At 42.7% G+C, this 26,027-nt stretch overlaps 1 protein-coding gene across 2 annotated transcripts in view; it reads left to right on the top strand.

Annotated features, from left to right (window-relative positions):
* Window positions 1-26,027, top strand: part of myo3a (myosin IIIA) — a 390,102-nt gene that overhangs the window by 347,004 nt on the left and 17,071 nt on the right. For both annotated transcript variants that reach the window (XM_039753913.1, XM_039753915.1), the window contains 2 exons: window positions 3,497-3,588; window positions 9,766-9,806. In XM_039753913.1, the coding sequence (XP_039609847.1) occupies window positions 3,497-3,588; window positions 9,766-9,806 (133 nt within the window). The remainder of the gene's footprint in view (window positions 1-3,496; window positions 3,589-9,765; window positions 9,807-26,027) is intronic.

The following is a 26,027-nucleotide window of genomic DNA, read 5'->3' as shown; positions in this document are numbered from 1 at the left end:
AATCCCAGCCAACACAGGGCTCAAGGCAGGAAACAAACCCTGGGCAGGGTGCCAGCCCACTGCAGCCCATTGTTCCATTCCATCTGAACTAGTGTGGTGCTGATGTGTCACCCGCTGCATGGCTGCATTCGGGTCCTAATCTGGGATCCTGAGGTGGTTTCTCATATGGTGGGTACGTCAATGTGCTGTATCAGTGCCTTCTCCTAATCTCCTCCTGCTTTACTTTCTGTACACTTTATTTTGTTGTAGATTTCATTTTAAATGGCTTCATCTGCCATTTTTGCCCATCAATCTACAATCAATATCCCACAATGATAAAGTGGAAACGTGTTTAAGAAAGGTTTGCACATTATTACTAATCAAAATGTGAAATCTCTCCATCATTTAACCATTATGACCCTTAAGCCAGTATGTTGCAGAAACCCCTTCGGCAGCAATTGCAGCTTTGAGTCTTTGTGTTGTAGCACAGGGCTGGGGGGGTACCCAGCTGGGACGCCCAGGAGGACCGGAGGAGGGCTTGCGTCTCCTCCAGACCACGAGGGGGCAACCGCCCTGGTTGCTTTGGGGACCATGGGTAGAGAGCATTGAAGCTCAGCCCTGTAAGGGCCAGTGGTCACCGCCAGGGGGCACCCAAATGCAGACAGAGCCCTGGACCTCAGCACTTCCGCCACACCCGGAAAAGGAAGAGGATCGGGGACACCCAGAGTGCTTCTGGATGTGCAGCCGGCACTTTTGCCACACTAGGGAGTGCCGTTGAAAGATTGCCGGGAAGCACCTGGAGCACATCCGGGTGACTATAAAAGGGGCCGCCTCACTTCATTTAAGGCTGGAGTCGGGTGAGGAGAAGGACAGCTTGGTGGAGAGGAGTGGAGGCGGCCTGAAGAGGCATTATGTAGTGTGAGGCCTGGACTTTGGGGAGTCTTGGGGGTTTGTGGTGCGCTTTAATTGTAAATAAAAGTTTGTGAATAAACGTGTGGTGGTGTTTTAAAACATGTCTGCCTATTTGTGTCCAGGGCTCGTTCCACAGTGTGTAAATCTCAAACTTTGCACACCTGTTTTTGCTCAGTTTATTCCATTCTTCCTGGCAGATCCCCTCAAAGTCCTTTAAATTTGATGGAAAGTGGCTGCCATCCTCAGGCCGCGCTATGGATGTTCTGTGGTGCTTTGGATGGGCCACTCAATGACAGTCAGACATTTGTCTCAAAGCCACTCCAGCATTGTCGTCATGACTGTATGATTTGGGTCGACTTTCACCCCAGTCTGAGGTGGTGTGCACTCTGTAGCAGATTTTCTTCAGAGGACCTCTCTGTGTTTTACTGCCTTCCTCATTTCCTCAATTCTGACCAGTCTCCCTGCCACTGGCACAAAGAAGCAACCCTCATAGCATTATAGTGCCATCACCATGCTTCACCTTAGGGATGGTAGTAGGCAGGTGATGAGCAGTGTCTGGTCTTCACCGGTCATATTGCTTCAAGTTCTCTCCAAAGAGTTCAATTTTTGTCTCGTCAGACCAGAGAATCTTTTCCCACTTCCTCTCAGCGCCTTCCAAATGTTGTTTGGCAAACTCCAGGTGAGAGTTATTTACTTTACCATTAGTGCCTGATTAATGGAGTGCTGCTGAGATGGTCACCCATTGGGTTCTTGGTCACCTTCCTCTTCATGGCCCCCAGTTTATTCAGTTTGGCCCAAAGGCCAACTCTACGAAGGGTCCTGGTGGTTCCAGACTTCTTCTATTTCACAAATACTGAGGCCACCATTCTCCTGGGAACACTCAAAGCTTTATAAATGTTTTGATCCCCTTGCCCTGATCTGCACTTCACCACAATTTGATCGCAGAGGTCAGCAGTGAATTCCTTAAACTTCATGGTTTGGTTTTTGTCCTGACATGCAGTGTGAATTTTGGGACCTTCTAAATAAAAGCTACAGCTACACACATGCCTTCCTAGACCAATCTTATGTCCAATCAATTCAGTTTGCCACAGGTGGACTCCGATCAAGTTCTCAACACAACTCAAGGAGATTTAAAGCAAACAGGACGGTCCTGACCACAATGTGGAGTGAAACACCAAAGGGGCTGAATACTTTACTTTACTTCCTTGAATGAGAGATTTCAGATTTAGATTTTTGATAAATTTGCAAACCTCCCTGAAAAGTCACTGTCATTTTGTCATTGTGGGTTATTCATGAATGAAAATGGGAAGTGTATCCATTTTAAAATGAAATCATCAACACAATAAATTGTGTAGAAAATGAAGATGGTCTGAATGCTTTTTCCAAATCCACAGTAATGCTTCCTTGAATTCTCCATCCTGACCAGATTCTCCTTTATAGTGACCTTGTCTTACAGCAGACTCAGAAATTATGCAATCATAATTCTGTAGATTTTTAAAAAAAATATTCCAGTTTAAGATTAAAAAAGAAAAATATCCATAAAGGATGCAAGAATGTTGCTAATACAAAAATAAAAATGGAACAGCTGGTTTCTAAGGCAGGCTGGCCAGAGAATTTGACATCTGAAAAGTATCTTCTTTCTTGTGAAATGAAGTTGTAATGGATCCTATATGATATATAATTGCTGCTGTATGGCAAAAGCTTTTCTCCTTCTGAGTTATTTTCTCTCCAATTGCTGCTTTGTAGAAGTCTCACTGCAGGGTGAAGCAAGGCCTGCCAGCGTCTTCAGCCAGACAAGGCTGATCCTGCGATGCACTTCATTAGCATTACAAAGGAAGAAAATGAAAGACTCTCGTGTGATTCTGTGTACTGCACTTATCTTTCTTAAAACAGCAACCACTTTCCCATAAGCTGAAGGTCCCTGCCTTAAAGATGATAGGAGGTGTAATTAGATTTCGGTTATTTATGTCGTCTGATTTGCGTCAGATCGCCTACCTTTGTCTTTGCTATTATAACATTTGGACTTATCGTCAAAACCTTCATTAATGGTTCTTTATAATAATGCATGAAAAATGAAAGGCAATGGATGCCCAATCAGAGGAGTAAAAATGTAATAGGAGATAGGCAGCCCTGATAACAGGCCACATTACAATGGGTAAAACAAAACAAAACCCTTGGTCGAAAATTATAGTGCATGAACTGGCGCTCTCCACAGACCCGATCAGGCTCGAGCGGCGCATGTCTCCAGGCAACACCAAACTGCTCTGATCTCCATTTGCTGGCAAATGGCTGTGCTGAAATGGCAAGAGATTGAGGAAGAGGTCATTTAGAGGCAACGTGATGATACAAAGTAATGCTGTGCAGAAGTGCAAAGCACTTGAGAAGGTAATGGTGCAGATGAGGGAGAGAGCTCTGCATTGTTGGAACGGTGTAAGTGAAACTCACTTCAGACGATGTCAGTGTTTAACAAATTCTGTAAACTGAATTGCAGTGCATTTAACAGCCTAAACAAGAGCAGGTATACTGTAGCTATTCAAGATAAACATGTAATCTTCAAATCTTTAAATGTAATTTTTATGAGATTAATTTCTCTAATATTCCACAGCTGAACAGCCACAGACCAGATCACCAAGACGACCTCAGCAACCAAAAACACTGGACAGTCCAGAAGACTCAACATACTACAATCTTATTCACGTAAGTTGGGACAGACTCACATCTATCTATCTATCTATCTATCTATCTATCTATCTATCTATCTATCTATCTATCTATCTATCTATCTATCTATCTATCTATCTATCTATCTATCTATCTATCATATAGTGCCTTTCCTATCTATCTATCTGTTCCATAGTGCCTTTCCTATCTCTTGTAACAAAGGTGCTATATAGGCGCCTGACCCGACACAGACTCACACTGAATGTACATACACGTATACATCACCTGTGGGGCATGTCTTCCTCGTGTCCCACAGGCACAACACAGTCCCAAAGCACACCACCAAACACAAACACTCTTCTCCTTTAACCATCACTCCTCTTCTGTCAAGCTTCGTCCTCCTCCTCCTGACTCTGGCCATTGAGTGGTTTCCCCTTTTATAGTCCATCCAGAAGTGCTCCAGGTGGTTGACTGCCGAGTTCTGGCTGCACTTCCGGATCTGGCGAATACACTGCCCATAAGGGCTCAGGAGTACCAGCTTCAGCACCCCCTGGCGGCGCCTGTGAGACCGAACAGGGCTGCACCCAACTCCAATTCCCATGGAGCCCTGCGGGGGATTAAGGCACCACTCCAACCCAGGGGGGTTGCCATCTAGCGTCCAGGGGGAGGTATTGGAAAGTCCATGGCTGTTCTCCCTGAACATGCTGTATACTGAAGGGGCGTCCCGGCCGTCTGCCACACTATCTATCTATCTATCTATCTATCTATCTATCTATCTATCTATCTATCTATCTATCTATCTATCTATCCACAAGATACTGTGGATGGCAGTGATTGACAGGTGGCCCCGCTTCATGGGGAACCACCCACAAAACATACACAACATAACAAAAGATACTTAAAAATAAGGAAACTAAAAAATCAACAAAAAGACACAAAAGAGACATCTGAACCCTAGTCAGAGGAGGAACCCAGGCTGAAATATAACAGTTATACCAATTGATACATACAAAGTGTACTTGTCATAATCCATTTGTTATATCATTCTGTTATGGTTTTTGTTTGAAATTGTTTTTGTCTTATTTGTTTATGCTATTTATCTTATATACCCTTAAAGATGCTGGCGTGTAGCAAATGACATCCAAGCTTTTAGATATAAAAGAAAACTATGCACCAAACATTTTTTTTTTCAAATTCTATTCAGCATTTCAATGACACTTAGGACCTCTTCTTTAATTTTTTAAGTTAATGTTCCCTGTTTTTCAGTTATCCTGCTGATTATGCTTAATGTTCAGAATACAATTTTAAAAGCATTTCAATGTAGCAACAGTTTTTTTCTAATAGAATTTTCCATGAGAAATGAAGCAAGCAGAATATTGTCTTTATGAAATAAGTGGCATTTAAAGTGCAGTTTCAGAAAGACAAATATACTGTCTGTAGGCAGAATTCAAGAAAACAGGCAAGACAAATCAGCAATTAATTAAAACAGCAATTAATTCTTACAAAACATTCCAAACAACAAATGATCTCCATCTCCTACACCTTCTCAGCCAACTTAAATTACCAGAGTGAGGCCTCAGGATTGGTGACATCAGGGTGGCCCCACCTCCTACGGAACCACCCACAAAATACAAGGTACCTAAGGGAACATGATTTTACATATAGATACATAATAATTCATACACAGAAGACTATTAACAAAAAAAAGAATAATTACAAAAAGACATAAAAAGAACATAAACAGAGGCCAGGGCGACACCCTGGCAGACATATAATATCGAGCAGCCAGGCATGGGGCATCAGTCTTTTATAGGCTATACTTTCACACACACTACCACTTTAGAATAACCAAAAGCTCATCGAACTTAAAAATACCATTGAAACATTCACATATTCCTCTTTTATTAAGTGGATTATATATTTTTATTTTAAGTTTTTATATATATTGAAATAATTATTGCGGCATGGTGGCGCAGTGATAGCGCTGCTGCCTCGCAGTTAGGAGACCCGGGTTTGCTTCCCGGGTCCTCCCTGCGTGGAGTTTGCATGTTCTCCCCGTGTTTGCGTGGGTTTCCTCCATGCGGTCCGGTTTCCTCCCACAATCCAGACATGCAGGTTTGGTGGATTGGCGATTCTAAATTGGCCCTAGTGTGTGCTTGGTGTGTGGGTGTGTTTGTGTGTGTCCTACAGTGGGTTGGCACCCTGCCCAGGATTGGTTCCTGCCTTGTGCCCTGTGTTGGCTGGGATTGGCTCCAGCAGACCCCCGTGACCCTGCATTCGGATTCAGCGGGTTAGAAAATGGATGGATGGAATTAATTATTGATATGGTTTAGCCAGGAATTTTTTCAGTTGCTCAATTTTGTTTTCATTATATTTAGCCGTTTTGTTTGATATTTGATTTTATTGGTTATGTTTTGTTTTCATTATTTCTGCATTTTATTTATTCAGAATTATTTTATTTATTACTTCTTTTTCATTTCTGCCTTATTCTGTTAATGTATGCATTAGTTTTCTATGTCTTCTGCCCTGACCTCCTTACGTGATGCCTTGGAGGGTGGTGCCACCTAATTCTACACTTATGGAAGCATCACCAACAGTATTTAGAACAAGGCAGCATTCGCCTGTTGTGCAGATTGTGCTTTTTTTCTGAGTCTGGATTTTTTAATTTTTGACCCCCAGAATTTGACAACTTAAGGCAAAGCATAGCTATTTCCTTTGTTTTTTAACCCTCTCAATATATGTTTAAATATTTAAAAATCACTTTTTGGCCTGTGCAGGGTATAAGCCTGGCTCTTGAGTTTTGGAAGGGTTATCTAAGGTGGTGTAGAAAGAAGAGACTTGAGGCATGGCAAGGTTTGGGGCAGCCACCTGTTTAATCCGGTTTCCTGGCTGCAAACGTAATCGATTCATTCAGAGTCAAGTTTACTCAACAGAGTCCAAAACAGAACTGCCTGCCAGAGCAATGGCAGGAGGCTTTATAGGACGGAGGGCGGAAGTGAGGTCGTCCTCTGTGCCGGAACCGGAAGTGAGGTCGTCCTCGGGGCCGGGACCGGAAGTGATGTGTCTCGCTTCGAGGTGTCGGCTCCTGGTGGGATTTCCCGGGAAAGACCTGTAGAGAACTCAGAAAGAGCGTTAGCGTACCCCGTCCCCCCCGGGCAGATGTATCATCAGTCCTCTCTAAGCCCTTCAGCTGCCTCCCATGCACACGTGTGTGACAGTGGTAAGGCCTACACTCATGGTCCGACCTGTAAAGCACTGCAGGTTTTGTTATAATATAAAGCTTCCACCATGGCAAAATAAAAGAGGCCTTCAAAGTATAAGCCAAGGAACAACCCAGAATTATATGTGGTCAGTCCAGAAAAGTCTCACTTGACATCAGCCTGGACAATAAGACTTCCTGCTGGCTTCAGCTGAAACAGGCCGAACATTGTGAAGCTGACAAAATAAAGCCACACAAGGGGGAGGATTACCGACAACCTTTGGCTTTTGCACAGAATGGTCAACAAAGAATCAGGTCAGGTAGGGGAGCATGCACTTGCACAGTGTGGTGCCTACACCCACCACAACGCGAAACAGTTTAGGATCCTGGTTGGCATCCCCCTGGGAAGACATGCAGACTACCTGATGACGAAAGAAAATGAAGATGTGGGCATATGTGTGATGTAATGGGAAGTACAAGTGAAGAGAAAGTGAGGGAAGCCAAAGTGGAGGTGGATATATAAATTAAAAGAAGATCTGAAGGAAAAGGGTCTGAATGGAGAGGAGGTGGTGCAGGACCAAGCTGTTTGGAGAAGGTTGATCAAATACATCGACCCTGAAAAGAAGTAGGAGATGTTGATGAAGAGAAAGAAGAAGACGTTTGCCAGCACAAAGCAGAGGATGGGCAAAGGTCTGTTAGCCAATTAGACCTGATTAGGAGAGTTATGAGGGAAGCAGAGCAGAGGAGGGTATAGAGACCACATATCTGCTCAGAATTATAAAAAAGGGATGATGCAAATGAGTACGGGAAATGAATTGGAAGTAGGGAGGTGGGGACAGAAACTCCTTTTGAAATGAATGATTCCCACCCCTGAGCCTTCTCAGCCTGTTCAAATAGTCCAATGTGGTAATGTCAGGGTGGTCCCACCTCTTGGAGTGCTACCCCCAAAGAACATGAGACATAAATAAACTTTCAAGAGACAACATGCAATAATAATCATAACATAAAATGTGTTAAAACACATATAAAACAATGAATTATATACACATGTTAATACATAATAGGTCATAGGGTGTATGGGAACATGGGGGCAACCATTAAGAAAGATTTTAGGGAGACTACAAGGCAGTTAGAGAGGAATATAGCAGATAAGGCAAGAGACGACCCAAAGAGATTCTTTTCGTATTTTATTAATAAAAAAACAGTCAAGGAGACTTTGAAGAGCATCAGGAATAGTAAAGGGGAATTAAAAATGCAGACATTGAAATCACAGATGCTCTAAACTTGCGTTTTTCTGAGGTCTTCAAACGTGAGGAAGTAGATAACCTCCCAGTGGTAAGAAGGACTGCTAAGGAGGAACTGAAGGATTTGGAAATTGTAGAGAGAGAAGTGCAGCTTAGATTAAAAGGCTAAAATCAAACAAATCATCTAGGCAGATAATATTTACCCTCGAGTTCTTAAGGAGGTTGGTGAGTAAAGATATAAAACCTTGACACATATTTTTAGGAAGTCACTGCACACTGGGAAAATTCTGAAAGACTGGAAAATGGCAAATTATATCCTGTCATATAAAAAGGGTGATAGGCCAGTAAGCTCAATGTACCTCACAGGGAAATTATTGGAAGGAATTATTAAGGATACAACTGAGCAACACATGGCAAGAACAGGAGTTTTACTGAACAGCCACCATGGGTTCAGAAGATGGAGGTCACGTTTTATCAACATGCTGGAATTCTAAGCCAACAAAAGGATACGGTCAAAGTGGAGCAGATGATATTACTTTTCTGGACTTTCAGAAAGCATTTAATAAGAAGCTACATGAGAGGTTGGGCACCAAACTGGAAGAAGTGGGAGTTTGGGGTGTTGTTTGTAGAAGGGTGTAGAATTGGCTCAGACACAGGAAGCAGAGGGTGATGGTGTGAGGATCCTTATCACAATTGGCCAATGTTAAGAGTGGTAACCAGCAGGGGTCAGTGCTGGGGCCGCTGCTATTTTTAATATATATAAATAATTTGGATAGAAATATAAATTAGAAACTGGTTAAGTTTACAGATGATACCAAGCTAGGTGGATTGGCCGATAATTGAGAATCCATTGAATCATCACAGAGGGACTTGGACACCACACAGGCTTGAGATGATTTGTGTCAGATAAAAGTACGAAGTAAAAATTTGAGGTATGAATACAGAACGGGAGGTCTAAAAATTGAAAGTAAACCTTATGAGAACTTAGGAGTCATGGTCAACACTATCAACTGCCAGTGTTCAGAAGCCATTAAGAAGACGAACAGCATGTCAGGTTATATAGCGTCTTGATGTGTGGAGTACAAGTCACAGGAGACTCGTGTGCAGTTTTGGACTCCAGGCTACAAAAAGGACATAACAGCACTAGAAAAGGTCCAGAGAAGAGTGACTAGGCTGATTCAGAGCTAAAGGGGATGAGTTATGAGGGAAGATTAAAAGAGCTGAGCCTTTACAGTTTAAGCAAAAGAAGATTAAGAGGAGACCTGACTGAAGTGTTTAAAATTGATAAGGGAATCAGTCCAGTGTATCGAGACAGTGACTTTAAAATGAGTTCATCAAGATCACGGGGACACAGTTGGAAACTTGTTAAGTTTAAGTTTCACACAAACATTAAGTTTTCCTTTACACAGAGGGCCATAGACACAGAATAAGTGATCAAGTAGTTCGGTAGACAGTAGGACTTTAGGAACCTTCAAAACTCGAGCTGATGTTATTTTGGAAGAATTAAGTGGATTGGACTGGCGAGCTTTGTTGGGCTGAATGGCCTGCTCTCATCCAGATAGTTCTAATATTCTAAAAAATAAAAAAGCTCTGGTTTTGTTTGTTTCTAAAGCCTGCATACATTATGAGCATTTTGAAAAGACAGGATAGCCACAATTTAACAGTTATCTTTTTGCATAATATACACATTTTCATGTGTCAATTGTAATTATTTCTTTTAATTCATGTTTATTTCTTTCTCTCTCTCTTTCTCTCCTTTATAATGTGCAGAGATCGGTGCAGGATGATAAAAGGAGACCCAGAAAACAGAGGTAGTTATTTTTTCTGCTTCACTTAATAATAATGGTCATATTAAGGTTTTAAAACCAATGAAGCTTTACTTTACTCTGCTAAAGACTAATTACTAGAAGACGTACAACACTGTAGCCAGCTCGGAAATGAGGGAGTGAATCCAAGGCAGGTGCCTGAGCTTCAACAAAGATTTGAATTTGATAGCAAGTGAAATCTTAATGACAGCAATAATCTTTTGGTCATTTGTGTCCATTTTCTTGGTTTTAAGGGTAAGAGATTTATTTATGGTTGCAATTAATACCCATTGGTATTCATCTGCCTCACATTTATGCCTTTTTCGTTTAAATCTGATGCACATTAATATGCTGTAATTAAAAGCACAAAGAGCAGGTCCATCCTTCCAGTTTTGAACCTGATTAATGTAATTCCAAGGTCACGGCAGGCCAGCACCATCAGGTGCAAGCTGACAATGACACATCCATTCACATACCCACCAATGTTTAGCCACCAGTTTACCAAAGCTTTGGAATTTGAACGAGCCCATGGAAATGCCCACACACACTAGAGGAGATCATGAAGACTCCACATAGCCAACAAGTAGGACCCCTAAAGCTGTAGTGGACTAAAACCCAACTAGGATTCACACCGTCAAAAGAATTTTTCTTTTTTTTTTAGGTGGAGATCCCAGGAACGCTCACATCCTTGGCTCAAATCACACACACTCCCTGACAGAAACAAAAAAAAAAATAACTGGTTATAAAATAGAAATTAAATAATGTATTAAACAATAATCTATACTAATAAAAGGCAAAGCCCTCACTGACTGACTGACTCATCACTAATTCTCCAACTTCCCGTGTAGGTAGAAGGCTGAAATTTGGCAGGCTCATTCCTTACAGCTTACTTACAAAAGTTAGGCAGGTTTCATTTTGAAATTATATGCGTAACGGTCATAACTGGAACCTACTTACGTACATATATACGGCCATAGCCTGCAGCTCGGTCGCCATGTGAGGCGGAGTTGCGTCCCTCATCGTCACGCCTCCCACGTAATTGAGTGCCTGCCCATATAAGGCCGTCCGTCACCGGCAATCCAATAGACACGCTGCCGCTAAATATTTGCGGGTGAAGGACTGTGCTTATGCAAACGAGCAGTACACAGAGAACAAGCAAGAGCTCCAAAGAGCGCTGAACAAAAAACGCATTACACAATTGAGAAGGCAGTTAAAAGAATATGAAGCGAGTGACGCATACAAGCATATTCATAAGTGCAGCTACTGCGGAAACAAAGCACACGGTGTAAATCTTAAGTTTAAATTAAGTTTATAGACACGCTGCCGCTGGCATTTGTCATGCCTACGACGAATACGATATTCGCGACATACAAGTTTAATGAGACACGGGGTATAAACGAGACTTTGGATCACTTTGTAGCAGAGTTACAATTGCTGTAACGGAGTTAAAATTGCTGGTGAAGGACTGTGCTTATGCAAATGAATAGGAAAGCAAGGTGTAAAGCTTAACTTTAAATTGAGTTAATAGACACGCTGCCACTGGCATTTGTCTTGCCAAAGACGAATACGATATCCGCGAGATACAAGTTTAATGAGAGGACGCAGGGTATAAACGAGACTTTTGATCACTCTGTAACTGAGTTAAAATTGCTGGTGAAGGACTGTGCTTATGCAAACGAAGATGAGATGGTCAGGGATAGAATAGTGTTTGCCACAACCTCAGCAAAAGTGCGACAGAAAGTTTTAAGTGCCGGGTCTGAGCTAACATTAAGTAATTGCTGGTGATGGACTGTGCTTATGCAAATGAATAGAAAGCAAATGTTATGTTATTTTTAAAGTGTTTCCTTTTCTTTTTCATAACTTCTTTAACACACTTCTTCTCCGCTGCGAAGCGCGGGTATTTTGCTAGTAAATGATATATAGGCAAACTACAACGATCCCACCCCAGCTCCCCTTATGGTGATATACAATAAACACAAACTCAATAATAACAAACCATTAACAAAAAACACCTTAGAAAATTGCAACTGATGAAATGAAATGACGGAGGTAGATAGTCCAGAGAGTTTGGTGGCAACCGGGTGACAGTCAACTCGGCGAAAAGACAACTTGGCGAAGAAACAGCTTGGCGAAATACAACTCGCCGACATCATTTACCAGTTAGATAATAGTTAGGTTCAAACTAACAGCTTCGCTGTGTTGTGAATTGCCTGAAACATCCATTAAATTCCGAGGTCACCTTGCTGCAATATCTCTGATGAAAAGGATGTGTAATGATTAAATCCATCAATCCAGGGATGTGTCCATTCTAGCAAGCATCGGGCGTGAGACAGAAACAATCACTGGACCTGGCATCAGCTCAACGCAAGGTGAATGCAAGCACTCACATACACACTAGCATCATTTTAGCATCACCACATCCCCAAACCTTCATGTCTTTGAAAGGAAACTGGAGCACAGTGTGGAAACCCACCAGGCAGGAGACCCAAGGGACGTGACTCCCTGTGAGGCAGATTGTGCCGCCACAACATGTGTAATTATTAACAGTATTCATTGTTTAAATGAAGTTAACAACTTATGTGTGAAATGTCATATACATAGTTTAATGTATTTCATCATGAAAGTGATATCAAGTATAAATCTAAGGATTGTAAATGTGCAGAGAGATATCATAAATGTAGTGTGTTCTGTGTTTCGATTGCTGCTGTCAGTTCAGGAGGAAGCCTTAGAAGCATATAGTGATTAACAACTGGGTCGGTTTTAAGATGACGTTTATGATGGTCTACTTTAATGATAAAGTAAACTACGAGGATAAAGTGAACATTTCGAGATTAAACCCAAAGTTTCCACTTTAATCACAAAATACACTTTTTCACCATGTCATTATTATTTTATCTCTGTGGCTCAAATATGCTGCGGTACATTCTAATGAAAAAGAAAAGACGGCACAGAAGATGGTATGTAAGACTTTTAAAATGTTTTGTGTCATTACGATAGGGGATATGCGATGCCTGAATATAAACGCACCACGAATGCATCTGTATGTCGTCATTGTGCTTCACCACATTGATCCTCAGAGTGGCTTTCTGTCACATGTAGATAATAATCAGAGACTCTGACGGCACGTTCCGACTTTTATCACACTGTGCTCCCCAACTTTTTGCCGGTTACTGCAACTCGCGCACGCGTCGCGTTCATTTCTGAGTACGTGCTCAGAGGACATGTCGAATGAACACTAGAAACGTGTGGCAGCCATGATGCGTACACGTTCTGAGCATGAAGTATAAACGAGCCCTTAGTGTTAATAAAGACCTCCTTTTTATGAATTTATGCTGCGACTTATTTTTGATCCACTTAGCCAAATTTAAAATTCTCTTCCAGCTAACCTCTCTAGGGGCATTCGTATATATTGTGAAAAACACCTACTGCAGTCTGTCAGATAACCATAAAAATTTATCAAGAAAGACCCACTAGTAGTAGGGCCGCTGTAAACCTCTGCTATTGAACAAAAATGACAATTCAATTACAAAAATTAAAAAAAAAAAATACAAGAAAAGCTCCACAGAGCAAAATAGGCCAAAAAGGAGTTGCCTAAAAGAGCAATCCTAAATAAATAAAGTTCCAATAAGCAATTCAGAGACAGAATCCAATAAACAGAGCAAAAATATCCAAGAGCCAATAAAGACAAAGAAATGGCAGTACTCAGAAATGTCTGCTTCTGTTGTTGCATCCTCGGGTCGGGCTTTAAATAGGCAGAATGAGGGCTCAGCAGGAGTGATGTCAGGGTGGCCCCGCCTCTTGTGGCTCCACCCACAAAGCCCAAGGAACGTGTTGAAATTTAAAGACAGATAAATGTAATTTGACTTTTGTAGGGGGTGTGAACATAAATCAGACATTTTCTAGGGGTGCGAGGCATACAAAAGGTTGGAAACCACTGTTCTAGACATTTATTCAACCCTCCACAGAAGTTCTCCGCAGCTCTCTTACCAAGGCCCTACTCCCCTGATTGCTCAGTTTAACTGGACACCCAGCTCTAGACAGACTCAAGTTTCTTCAAACGTCTTCCATTTAAAAGTTTATGGAGGCTGCTAAGCTCTTGGGAATCTTTAATGTTGTAGGAATTTTTGGTAGCCTTCCCCAGATCCGTGCCTCGGCACAATCCGGTCTGTAAGTTCTGCAAGCAATTCTTTCGACCTCATAGCTTGTGTTTTTACTCAAGTGTGGGACCTTCTCTAGACCTGTAGTGTGTCTTTTTTAAATCAGTCAAAATAACTGACTTGATGACTGGTGGACTCCATAACAAGCTGTAGAAACATCTCAATGAATATCAATAGAATGGGATGCACCTGAGTCAGACTTTAAAGTTTCATAACAAAGGGTCTGAGTACCTGTGTCAGTGTGATGTTTCAGGTTTTTATTTGTCATTTTGGTGTATTGTGTGTTCTTTGATAACGGAATATATATATATATATATATATATATATATATATATATATATATATATATATATATATATATCTTATATATAAATGTCCATGCGTAGAAGGGTGTGTGTTTGTCTGTCTGTCTGGCCCGGAAGTGAGAGGTGGAGTCAGGGTAAGGGCTCCACCTCCAAGGATACACAAACGAGGCCAGCACATCGGCAAAGTGATACCTCCGAAGAGAGAGTCACTCACTTAGGCGCTAATGCAGAAGTGAGGAGAGCACATCGGCAAAATGGTATCCCTTTTACTTTTCCTCCCACCTCTAATACACAAGCAAATTGAGAACGTTGGCAAAACAAAACCTCCAAAGAAAGACAAAGTCGCTTAGCCGCTAATGCAAAAACGATGCAAGTACGTCGGCAAAATGAAACCTCCTAGAAGAGAAATGCCCAGAGTAGTTCCATTCAATTACATGACATCTCTACATTTCATATTTTTTTCTGACAATTTCAATAGTTTCTAGGACCCCGGGCTTTCTTTTTACAGTAAGGGCTTACACAGCTATTTTATATATATATAATCAGCAAAAAAAGAAACGTCCCTTTTTCAGGACTGTGTATTTCAACAATAATGTTTTAAAAATTAGGTGGTGATCAGTTGACAGCTCCGCCCCTCTCTTCACCCGAGTGTCCAAGACATATGGCCGCAAGTCCGACGACACAACCACAAAGTCGATCATCGACCTGAGGCCTAGGGTGTCCTGGTGCCAAGTGCACATATGAACACCCTTATGCTTGAACATGGTGTTCGTTATGGACAATCCGTGACAAGCACAGAAGTCCAATAACAAAACACCGCTCGGGTTCAGATCGGGGGGGCCATTCCTCCCAATCACGCCCTTCCAGGTCTCACTGTCATTGCCCACGTGAGCATTGAAGTCTCCCAGAAAAACGAGGGAATCCCCAGAAGGTATGCCCTCTAGCAACCCCTCCAGAGACTCCAAAAAGGGTGGATACTCCAAACTGCTGTTCGGCGCATACGCACAAACAACAGTCAGGACCCTTCCCCACCCGGCGGAGAGAGAGGCCACCCTCTCGTCCACCGGGGTAAACCCCAATGCACAGGCTCTGAGTCGGGGGGCAATAAGTATGCCCACACCTGCTCGGCGCCTCTCACCGGGGGCAACTCCAGAGTGGTAGAGAGTCCAGCCCCTCTCAAGGAGATTGGTTCCAGAGTCCAAGCTGTGCGCGAGGTGAGTCCGACTATATCTAGCCGGAACCTCTCGACCTCGCGCACTAGCTCAGGCTCCTTCCCCTTCAGAGAGGTGACATTCCACGTCCCAAGAGCAGTTTCTGTAGCCGAGGATCAGACCGCCAAGGTCCCCGCCTTCGGCCACCACACAACTCACATTGCACCCAACCTCCTTGGCCCCTCCCATAGGTGGTGAGCCCATGGGGAGGAGGACCCACGCTACCTCTTCGGCTGTGCCCGCCGAGCCCCATGGGTGCAGGCCCGCCACCAGCGCCGCCATCGAGCCCCACCTCCAGGCCTGGCTCCAGAGGGGGGCCCCGGTACCCGCGTCCGGGCAAGGGAAAACGTCGTCCACAGTTTTTATTTTTCATTGGAGGTTTATTGAACCGCTCTTTGTCTCAGGGTTGGGGGAGAGATCCTGCCCCAAGTGGAGGAGTTTAAGTATCTCGGGGTCTTGTTCACGAGTGAGGGAAGAATGGAGCGTGAGATCGACAGGTGGATCGGTGCGGCATCCGCAGTGATGCGGGCTCTGCATCGGTCTGTCGTGGTAAAAAAGGAGCTGAGCCGTAAGGCAAAGCTCCCAATTTACCAGTCGATCTACGCTCCTACCCTCACCTATGGTCATGTGCTATGGGTAGTGACCGAAAGAACGAGATCGCGAATACAAGCGGCTGAAATGAGTTTCCTCCGCAGGGTGTCTGGGCTTTCCTTTAAAGATAGGGTGAGAAGCTCAGTCATCCGGGAGGGGCTCAGAGTAGAGCCGCTGCTCCTCCGCATCGAGAGGAGTCAGATGAGGTGGCTCGGGCATCTGATCAGGATGCCTCCTGGACGCCTCCCTGGTGAAGACACAGGACACGCTGGAGGGACTATGTCTCCCGGCTTGCCTGGGAATGCCTTGGGATTCTTCCGGAAGAGCTGGAAGAAGTGGCCGGGGAGAGGGAAGTCTGGGCCTCTCTGCTTAAGCTGCTGCCCCCGCGACCCGACCTCGGATAAGCGGAAGAGGATGGATGGATGGATGGATGTTTTAAAAATCCAAATAGCGTAACAGATCTTCATTATAAAGGGTTTAAACAATGTTTTCCATGCATGTTCAATTAACCATAATCAATTAATTAACATGCACCTGTGGAATGGTCGTTAAGATCTTAACAGCTTACAGAAAGTAGGCATTTAAGGTCACAGTTCTAAAAACGCAGGACACTAAAGAGACTTGTCTACCGACTGTGAAAGATGCCCAGGGTCCCTGCTCATCTGCGTGAACGTGCATTAGGCATGCTGCAGGGAGGCATGAGGACTGCTGATGTGGCTAGGGCAATAAATTGCCATGTCCGCACTGTGAGACGCCTAAGACAGCGCTACAGGGAGACAGGAAGGACAGCTGATCATCCTCGCAGTGGAAGACCACGTGTAACAACACCTGCACAGGATCGGTACATCCGAATATCACACCTGCGTGACAGGTACAGGATGGCCACAACAACTGCTCGAGTCACACCAGGAACACACAATCCCTCCATCAGTGCTCAGACTGTCCGCAATAGGCTGAGAGAGGCTGGACTGAGGGCTTGTAGGCCTGTTGTAAGGCAGGTCCTTACCAGACATCACCAGCAACAACACCGCCTATGGGCACAAACCCACCTTCGCTGGACCAGACAGGAGTGGCAAAAAGTGCTCTTCACTGATGAGTCACGGTTTTGTCTCACCAGGGGTGATGGACGGATTCGTGTTTATCGTCAAAGGAATGAGCGTTACACCGAGGCCTGTACCCTGGAGCGGGATCGATTTGGATCGATGGCTAGGGCCATTCCCCCCAGAAATGTCCAGGAACTTGCAGGTGCCTTGGTGGAAGAGTCGGGTAACATCTCACAGCAAGAACTGACAAATCTGGTCCAGTCCATGAGGAGGAGATGCACTGCAGTACTTCAAGCAGCTGGTGGCCACACCACATACTGACTGGTACTTTTGATTTTGAGCCTCCCTTCATTCAGGGACACATTGTGAAACATTTTTAGTTTATGTCTTATGGTGTTGACTCTTTTACTGTTCATACAAATATTTACACATTAAGTGTACTGAAAGTAAAAACAGTTGAAAGAAAGAGGACGTTTCTTTTTTTGCTGAGTATATATATATATATTAAAAAATTTACTAAAAAGTCAACATTTTTTTTTTCATTTACTACGATTTTATTGTTCAATCAAATGGTTGAAAGCTGAAGACCAATGTGCACAAGCTAATTGTTTTTTTTTTTTAATTTTACCAATTATTCATCATTTATATAAAAATATGGTGAAAAACAGTTTTTAAGGATTTGGCGGTATTGGCTTAGTGGATAAAGTGTTGGGCTTTTCTAAGAAAGATTGAAGGTTCGATTCTCCAATAGACAAGCACATATTTCCAGTACAAAATGATTACTGTCGTTTGTGATTGAATCATTCTGCATCTTTGGCGTTACTTATTGACTTTTCTTACTTCTGCCTTCTGACAAAAGCGCATTTTCCCATGGCATTATGGTACCAGAAACGTCATCTGCTAGTATAGCCACGAGCCTTGACCACAGTTAATGAGCAGCAACGTCACAACTGAAGTGCTAAGGGGGCAGCAGGGGCGGTTTTAGGCATGTGCAAACTGTGCACCTGCACAGGGCCACCACCCCAATATATATCTATACTAATAAAAGACAAAGCCCTCACTCACTCACTCACTCACTCACTCACTGACTCATCACTAATTCTCCAACTTCCCGTGTAGGTAGAAGGCTGAAATTTGGCAGGCTCATTCCTTACAGCTTACTTGCAAAAGTTGGGCAGGTTTCATTTCGAAATTCTATGCGAAATGCTCATAACTGGAAGCTATTTTTCTCCATATAATGTAATGGAGTTGAGATCGATGGCCGTGGGGGGCGGAGTTTCGTGTGACATCATCACGCCTCCCACGTAATCACGTGAACTGACTGTCAACGCAGTGCGTAGAAAACCAGGAAAAGCTCCAAAAAGCACTGAAGAAAACATGCATTATGCAATTGAGAAGGCAGCGAAACAATAAGAAGCGAGCGAGTGACACATACTGTACAACCATATTCATGAGTTCTGCTACTTCGGAAACAAAGCACGGTGTAAACCTAAAGTTTAAATTAAGTTCATAGACAGGCTGCCACTGGTGTTTGACATGCCCACGGCTAATGCGGGATACAAGTTTAATGAGAGGACGCAGGATATAAACGAGTTTTGATCACTTTGTAACTAAGTTAAAATTGCTGGTGAAAGGCTGTGCTTATGCAAATTCCTAGAGACTGTGTTTGTGGGAGATTGACAGTTAAGGCGGGTGGGGGAGTCACGTCATCATATCCCCTACCATTCACCTCATTTCGCTCTGAGCTGAGCTCCGCGGCTAACGCCGTCTTCCAAAGCAACTTCGTCACACTGCCACCAAATACTCACAGAAAAATGCACAAGTTAATACACACGCTGTCTCTAGAGTTTCTCCACACTGAATCCTCCAGGCACTACTTACAAAAGGTTACATTGACAATCGTGTTACGTTATTTTTAAAATGTTTCCTTTTCTTAGCACAAGCACAGCTGAGAAGCTTCGATGCATTTGCTCCATAATGCGTTAAAAAATAATGCATTTAATCACACTTTGCATTGCAAGCAAAGCGGAACTTTTGTCAATGCATGATTGCCTGGTACACCGATTACATTGATCAGCGCATCCCGATTCATTTTACCCTCGCACCACCTTAGTTTCAGAAGAAGTATGAAAAAATATGAGGTTAACACAGAAAACAGATCACCAATTCAAGCTTTATGAATAATCGATTCGCCATCAATAATTGTTTTGGTAAAGCCATACTCAGTGTAATCCTCCTTCCATTTTATAATTTTTCCGCCTCTAGCCATGATTAAATGAATGGTAAAAAGTAAGAGCGAGGGTGACTTATTTAGGCAGGCATATATATGACAGCAAAACTCATGACAATGTCAATCATGTTACGCTATTATTAAAATGTTTCCTTTTCTTTTCATTACTTCTTTAACACACTACTTCTCCGCTGCGAGGCGCGGGTATTTTGCTATATATATATATGAATGACCTCCAAAGAGCGCGGAGACTTTTGATATCATGAACGTGTCTTTAAAAACTGTGGTCTCCTGCCCAGCGAAAGTCGAGCAGCCGGTGCGCGCGCATACCTGTGCCAGGATTTGAGACGCTGACTGCGCTTCTGCCTTAAGTCAAAGTGAGCACTTTTAATTTTTTTCTTCCTCCCCCTGCGCTATAGCAGAGACAAGTGCAAACACGGGACCCCTTTTCTACACCGCGGCAAACTAATATTAAGGCGATTCACACTTTCTTTTGCACGTATACGATTATGAGGTCGTCAGCTCGGATTATGAAGACACGCACAGGAGTTGAGGACTGACAGTGCCATCACAGCCGATTAATGGCAGGGACGTCTCACCAGTCTACACAAGACCCACCGCGACTGTCCCCAAAAGGCGATCATAACGCCAGCTTAACACATCTCTATACTATATAAAAGAAAAGGCAAGTTTCCTTTCTTTCCACCTTTTTCCTTTTATCCCAAACCAAAGCCTTTCTCTCTTAACACTGCAGAGGACACAAAACTAATTTTCTTTAAATGGCGGTAAGGCACATTACCAGAGGCAGAAATTTGGACGTTCACATAGAAAATGTAATTTTTATACCACAGCCGTCGTGTAGCGCCTTTCAAAAGGGATCTACTACCGAGAGATGATCCACATACATTTTAGCTGGATATCCATCCATCCATTTTCTAACCCGCTAAATCCGAACACAGGGTCACGGGGGTCTGCTGGAGCCAATCCCAGCCAACACAGGGCACAAGGCAGGAACCAATCCTGGGTAGGGTGCCAACCACCGCAGATATATATATATATATATATATATATATATATATATATATATATATATATATATATATATATATATATATATATATATATATATATATATATAGACTCAAACCCATTATGACAGCAGCAATCCAAGCTGTGAGAAAACAGTAAAAAGGAGGCGTGTCAAACGTCGTGGTACATTTTCTGATGCAGCTACCGAAAACAACTTCGTGACGCTGCTGCCAAATACACAAAACAATTACTTTGACAATCATGTTACGTTATTTTCAAAATTTTTCCTTTTCTTTTTCTTTCCTTCTTTAACACACTACTTCTCTGCTGCGAAGGTATTTTGCTATATATATATATATATATATATATATATATATATATATATATATATATATATATATATATATATATATATGACAGCAACACTCATGACAGTGACAAAACAATTACATTGGCAACCATGTTACGTTTTTTTAAATGTTTCCTTTTCTTTTTCATAACTTCTTTAACACACTCCTTCTCCGCTGTGAAGCGCAGGTATTTTGCTAGTTGAATTTAAAACCGAAAGAGAAAATAACGACATAGCTGACGGCAATGTTGCCAAAAACATTGTGTTTCTTGTTAATTAGTATGCTGTATTTACTAATGTCGCTTGAGTTGGAGCAGTAAGCTATATGTAGTATTATAACGTTCTGTCGTAATGAGAATATCATGGGCCGCCACTTGGTTTTCAAGTTTCGGACACGCGCATATAGAAGCGTGTCATGAGCATGAGGTGGCCAGGCAGTGTCCGCAACGAACGTGGCCATCCGTCGTGCATAAGATACCATATTGACTTTGGCGGGTGAAGGGGCCACCGATTCTTCTCTGCCCAGGGCCGCCACGAGCCTAGAGCCGCCCCTGCTAGGCTACACTACTGTCTGGGCTGCTGAGACTGGCCACTGGGCCGAACTGACCATCACGGGTAGTAACAGCTCTCATATTTTCACATGTTTTTGGTCTAGTTTTATGTAATTTTGTGCTAGTATTGTAACAAACAGTTAATGCAGACTACAGCTGAAGATCTGAAGTGGACGCAAGAAGTTGGTGAGTTGTTTGTTAACATATTTTTGTGATTTTGAGTTATAATTAGCGTAGGTCAGGTGGCTTTTTGCATATCGGCTTATTTTACAATATAAGCTTTGAAGTAAACTTAGTATGGTAAAATTTGATTTTTGGAGGATTTGTTTTCCAACTTGAATTACTGAGCAATGAATTCATTGAGCATTTTCAGCGATTTCAGTTCACATAAACAGGACTTTGCGCTGTTCTCTTACAATGTTGAGAATACGCCTGAGAATATCCAAATGGAATTGATTGAACTGCAGTCAGATTCTATTCTGACGGCAAAATACAACAAAGTTGGTGTGCCAGGCTTGTATGCTTACCTGCCACCCTCGTATATGCAGATCCGTAAGTTGGCATTGAGAGTGCTGTCTATGTTCGGAAGCACTTACCTTTGTGAGAAATTATTTTTGTTAATGAAAGCTACCAAAACCCAACATTGCTCAAGACTTACTGTCGAGCACCTTTCATCCCTCATAAAAGTTACAGCTGCACAAGATTTCAAGCCTGATGTTGACGAACTGGTTACTAACAAGAGATGCCAAGGGTCAGGATGAAGGAAATAGATCTCAGACTGTAAAACTCCTATATAAGCAATGAATATAATATAATAAATATAATATATAATAATAATAATATAATAAAATAAATAAAATAATAATATCCATCGTCCAACCCGCTGAATCCAAACACAGGGTCATGGGAGCCAATCCCAGCCAACGCAGGGCAGGAACCATTCCTGGGCAGGGTGCCAACCCACCGCAGGACACACACCAAACACACCCACACACCAGGGCCAATTTAGAATCGCCAATCCACCTAACCTGCATGTCTTTGGACTGTGGGAGGAAACCCACGCAGACACAGGGAGAACATGCAAACTCCACGCAGGGATGACCCGGGAAGCGAACCCGGGTCTCCTAACTGCGAGGCAGCATCGCTACCACTCCGCCACCATGCCGCCCAAGTAATAATATAATAAAACAAAATAAAAATATAATAAAATATAATATAAGGACCTAGCAAAGAGGCTAAGACTCTAATTGTACGCTGCTGTACGGAGAGTGTATGGAAATAAATTGCTTTTCTTTAAACTTTAAGTGTTACATTTTTTAAAGTTTTCAGTATTGGTAAGAGAGCTACAGTAACTTTGTATAATAGTATTTGTTACAGTGCGGCCCGCTGATGCACATTTGGCAGTCGAATGTGAGTTCGACATGCCTGACATAAGAGAAAGTAACTGAGCTTTCTTTGAATGACGATTTACGTGGCATAACAGACGAGGAAGCCAATGACAAGCCCTTGTGTAGAGTCTGCCATTTTCGTCGCTGCACCGGAAGGATTTTCAGGATCTGATGACGTAATCTTCCATCTGTCCGTCGGCTTCAAAGGTGTGTCGGGCAATGTTCCAAGGCTTTATACTTTTTCACCATGTGCAGGCCCTTCCAAAAATCATGCCATTCCAAACAAGGGAAAGAGAGGCATGCTGACTCTTAACACATAGAAATATTGCACGTTGCCCATTTGTCTTTGTCTATCTTGTCCTATGGTTGGCCTAGCTGTTCTAAATGCTGAGCCCCTTTGTACTAAATCTGGCTCAGCTGTGCGTGTAGAAAGAAAAGAAAAGCAGATTTAAAATATGTGTACAGAGCACAGTGACATTAAACGGTTGTATTCTGATTACAACCGTCCCGACAAATATGTGTCGTCGTGCATGTGTGTCTGTTGTGCCATACGGCCAGGGTCCTTGCCCTCGCTGTAAGGACCTGGGGAATGAGTGTATCCATAGCATCACTTCCTCTGGAGCGTTTGGTGGCAGCCCCCCTGGGTTTCAGCAGTGCCTCGGACTCCCACGGTGCAGCCCTGTTGGAGTCCATGAGGGCCACCAGGGGGTGCTGCGGTGTATTAAAGAGCATTTATTTTGCATCATCCCGATCAGTCAAGAAGGATGTGTTGGGGCTGTTGGATAAGCACCAGAGCTATTAGTGGGAACTCGCACATCATACAATAGTAGCAACTACAGTCATATGAAAAAGTTTGGGAATCCCTCTCAGCCTGCATAATAATTAACTCTACAGTAATCCCTCGCTATATTGCGCTTCGACTTTCACGGCTTCACTCTGTCGCAGATTTTAAATGTAAGCACATCTAAATATATATCACGGATTTTTCGCTGGTTCGCAGATTTCTGCGGACAATGGGTCTTTTAATTTATGGTACATGCTTCCTCAGTTTGTTTGCCCAGTTGATTTCATACAAGGGACGCTATTGGCGGATGGCTTAGAAGCTACCCAATCAGATCATGTATTACACATTAACTAAAACTCCTCAATGATATACGATATGCTTCCTGCGCGGTTCTTCATTGTTTGCTTTTCTCTGTCTCTCACCAGAGAGGGGGCTGTTTGCCTAGAGGATACGGACGCTCCTCTACAAAATGCCACTTTATCGCGGTGCTTCGGCATACTTAAAAGCACGTATTGATTTTTTGATTGCTTGCTTTTATCTCTATCTCTTTTGACATTCTCTGCTCCAGACGGCGCTCCTTTGAAGATAAGATATGTTTGCATTCTTTTAATTGTGAGAAAGAACTGTCATCTCTGTCTTGTCATGGAGCACAGTTTAAACTTTTGACTAAAGGGTGTTATTTCATGTCTAGAGGGCTCTAATAATGTTAACAGTGTGGGAGAGTTTATAAGGGCTTAAAATATATAAAAATAACCACACAAACATATGGTTTCTACTTCGCGGATTTTCATCTATCGCGAGGGGTTCTGAAACGCAACCCCCGCGATCGAGGAGGGATTACTGTACTCTCAACAAAAAAGATAACAGTGGTATGTCTTTCATTTCCTAGGAACATCTGAGTACTGCGTTGTTTTCCGAAAAAAGATTTTCAGTGAAGCAGTATTTAGTTGTATGAAATTAAATCAAATATGAAAAACTGGCTGTGCAAATATGTGGGTCCCCTTATAATTTTGCTGATTTGAATGCCTGTCACTGCTCAATGCTGATTACTTGCAGCACCAAATTGGTTGGATGAGCTCATTACACCTTGAACTTCATAGACAGGAGTGTCCAATCATGAGTGGTCAAAGGTATTTAAGGTGGTCAATTGCAAGTTGTGCTTCCTTCTCTTTGACTTTCCTCTGAAGAGTGACAGACAGCATGGGATCCTCAAAGCAACTCTCAAAAGATCTGAAAACAAAGATTGTTCAGTCTGATGGTTTAGGGGAAGGCTACATAAAGCCATCTCAGAGTTTTAAAATGTCAGTTTCAACTGTAAGGAATGAAATCAGGAAATGGAAGGCCACAGGCACAGTTGCTGTTAAACCCAGCAGGTCTGGCAGGCCAAGAAAAATACAAGAGCGGCATATGAGCAGGATTGTGAGAATGGTTACAGACAACCCACAGATCACCTCCAAAGACCTGCAAGAACATCTCACTGCAGATGGTGTATCTGTACATCGTTCTACAATTTGGCGCAATTTGCACAAAGAACATCTGTATGGCAGGGTGATGAGAAAGAAGCCCTTTCTGCATTCACGCCACAAACAGAGTCAATTGTTGTATTCAAATGCTCATTTAGATAAGCCAGATTCATTTGGGAACAAAGTGCTTTGGACTGACGAGACAGAAATGGAGTTACTTGGTCATAACAAAAAGCGCTTTGCATGGCGGAAGAAGAACACCGCATTCCAAGAAAAACACCTGCTACCTACTGTCAAATTTGGTGGAGGTTCCATCATGCTGTGGGCTGTATGGCTAGTTCAGGGACTGGGGTGAAGGTCGGATGAATTCAACCCAATATCACCAAATTCTTCAGGATAATGTTCAAGCATCAGTCACAAAGTTGAAGTTACACAGGGGTTGGATATTCCAACAAGACAATGACCCAAAACACAGTTTGAAATCTACAAAGGCATTCATGCAGTGGGAGAAGTACAATGTTCTGGAATGGCCGTCACAGTCCCCTGACTTCAATATCATCAAAAACCTATGGGATGATTTGAAGCAGGCTGTCCATGCTCGGAGCCATCAAATTTAACTGAACTGGAGAGATTTTGTGTGGAATAATGGTCAGAAATACCGCCATCCAGAATCCAGATACTTATCAAAGGCTATAGGAGGACAACATCTAGAGGCTGTTAGATTTGTAAAAGGACGCTCAACTAAGTATTGATGTCATATCTCTGTTGAGGTGTCCAAACGTATGCACCTGTCTAATTTTGTTATGATGGAAATTGCATATTTTCTGTTAAGCCAATAAACCTAATGCCACTGCTGAAATCCTACTGTGTCCATAAGGCATGTCGTATATTAAAAGGAAGTTGCTACTTTGAAAGCTCAGCCAATGAGAAACATAAAGAATAATGTCCGGACCCTAAACAAGTAGTTTTTCAATTCTACGGGAAGTTGTCTTTGCAAAGGGAATTGCTGTGAAAAAGATCTTTCTGATTCACCTTTTCAAAACCCGGCCATACTTCCAATTAAAGTAAATGTTCCGTTAAACTCAATAGAATTTTCTAGTTTCTGTTAAAAGTCTTCAGACAAAAC

Source organism: Polypterus senegalus, chromosome 5 (assembly GCF_016835505.1).
Source record: "Polypterus senegalus isolate Bchr_013 chromosome 5, ASM1683550v1, whole genome shotgun sequence".
Classification (NCBI taxonomy): Eukaryota; Metazoa; Chordata; class Cladistia; order Polypteriformes; family Polypteridae; genus Polypterus; species Polypterus senegalus.
This window is presented reverse-complemented; position numbering and strand designations above follow the sequence as displayed.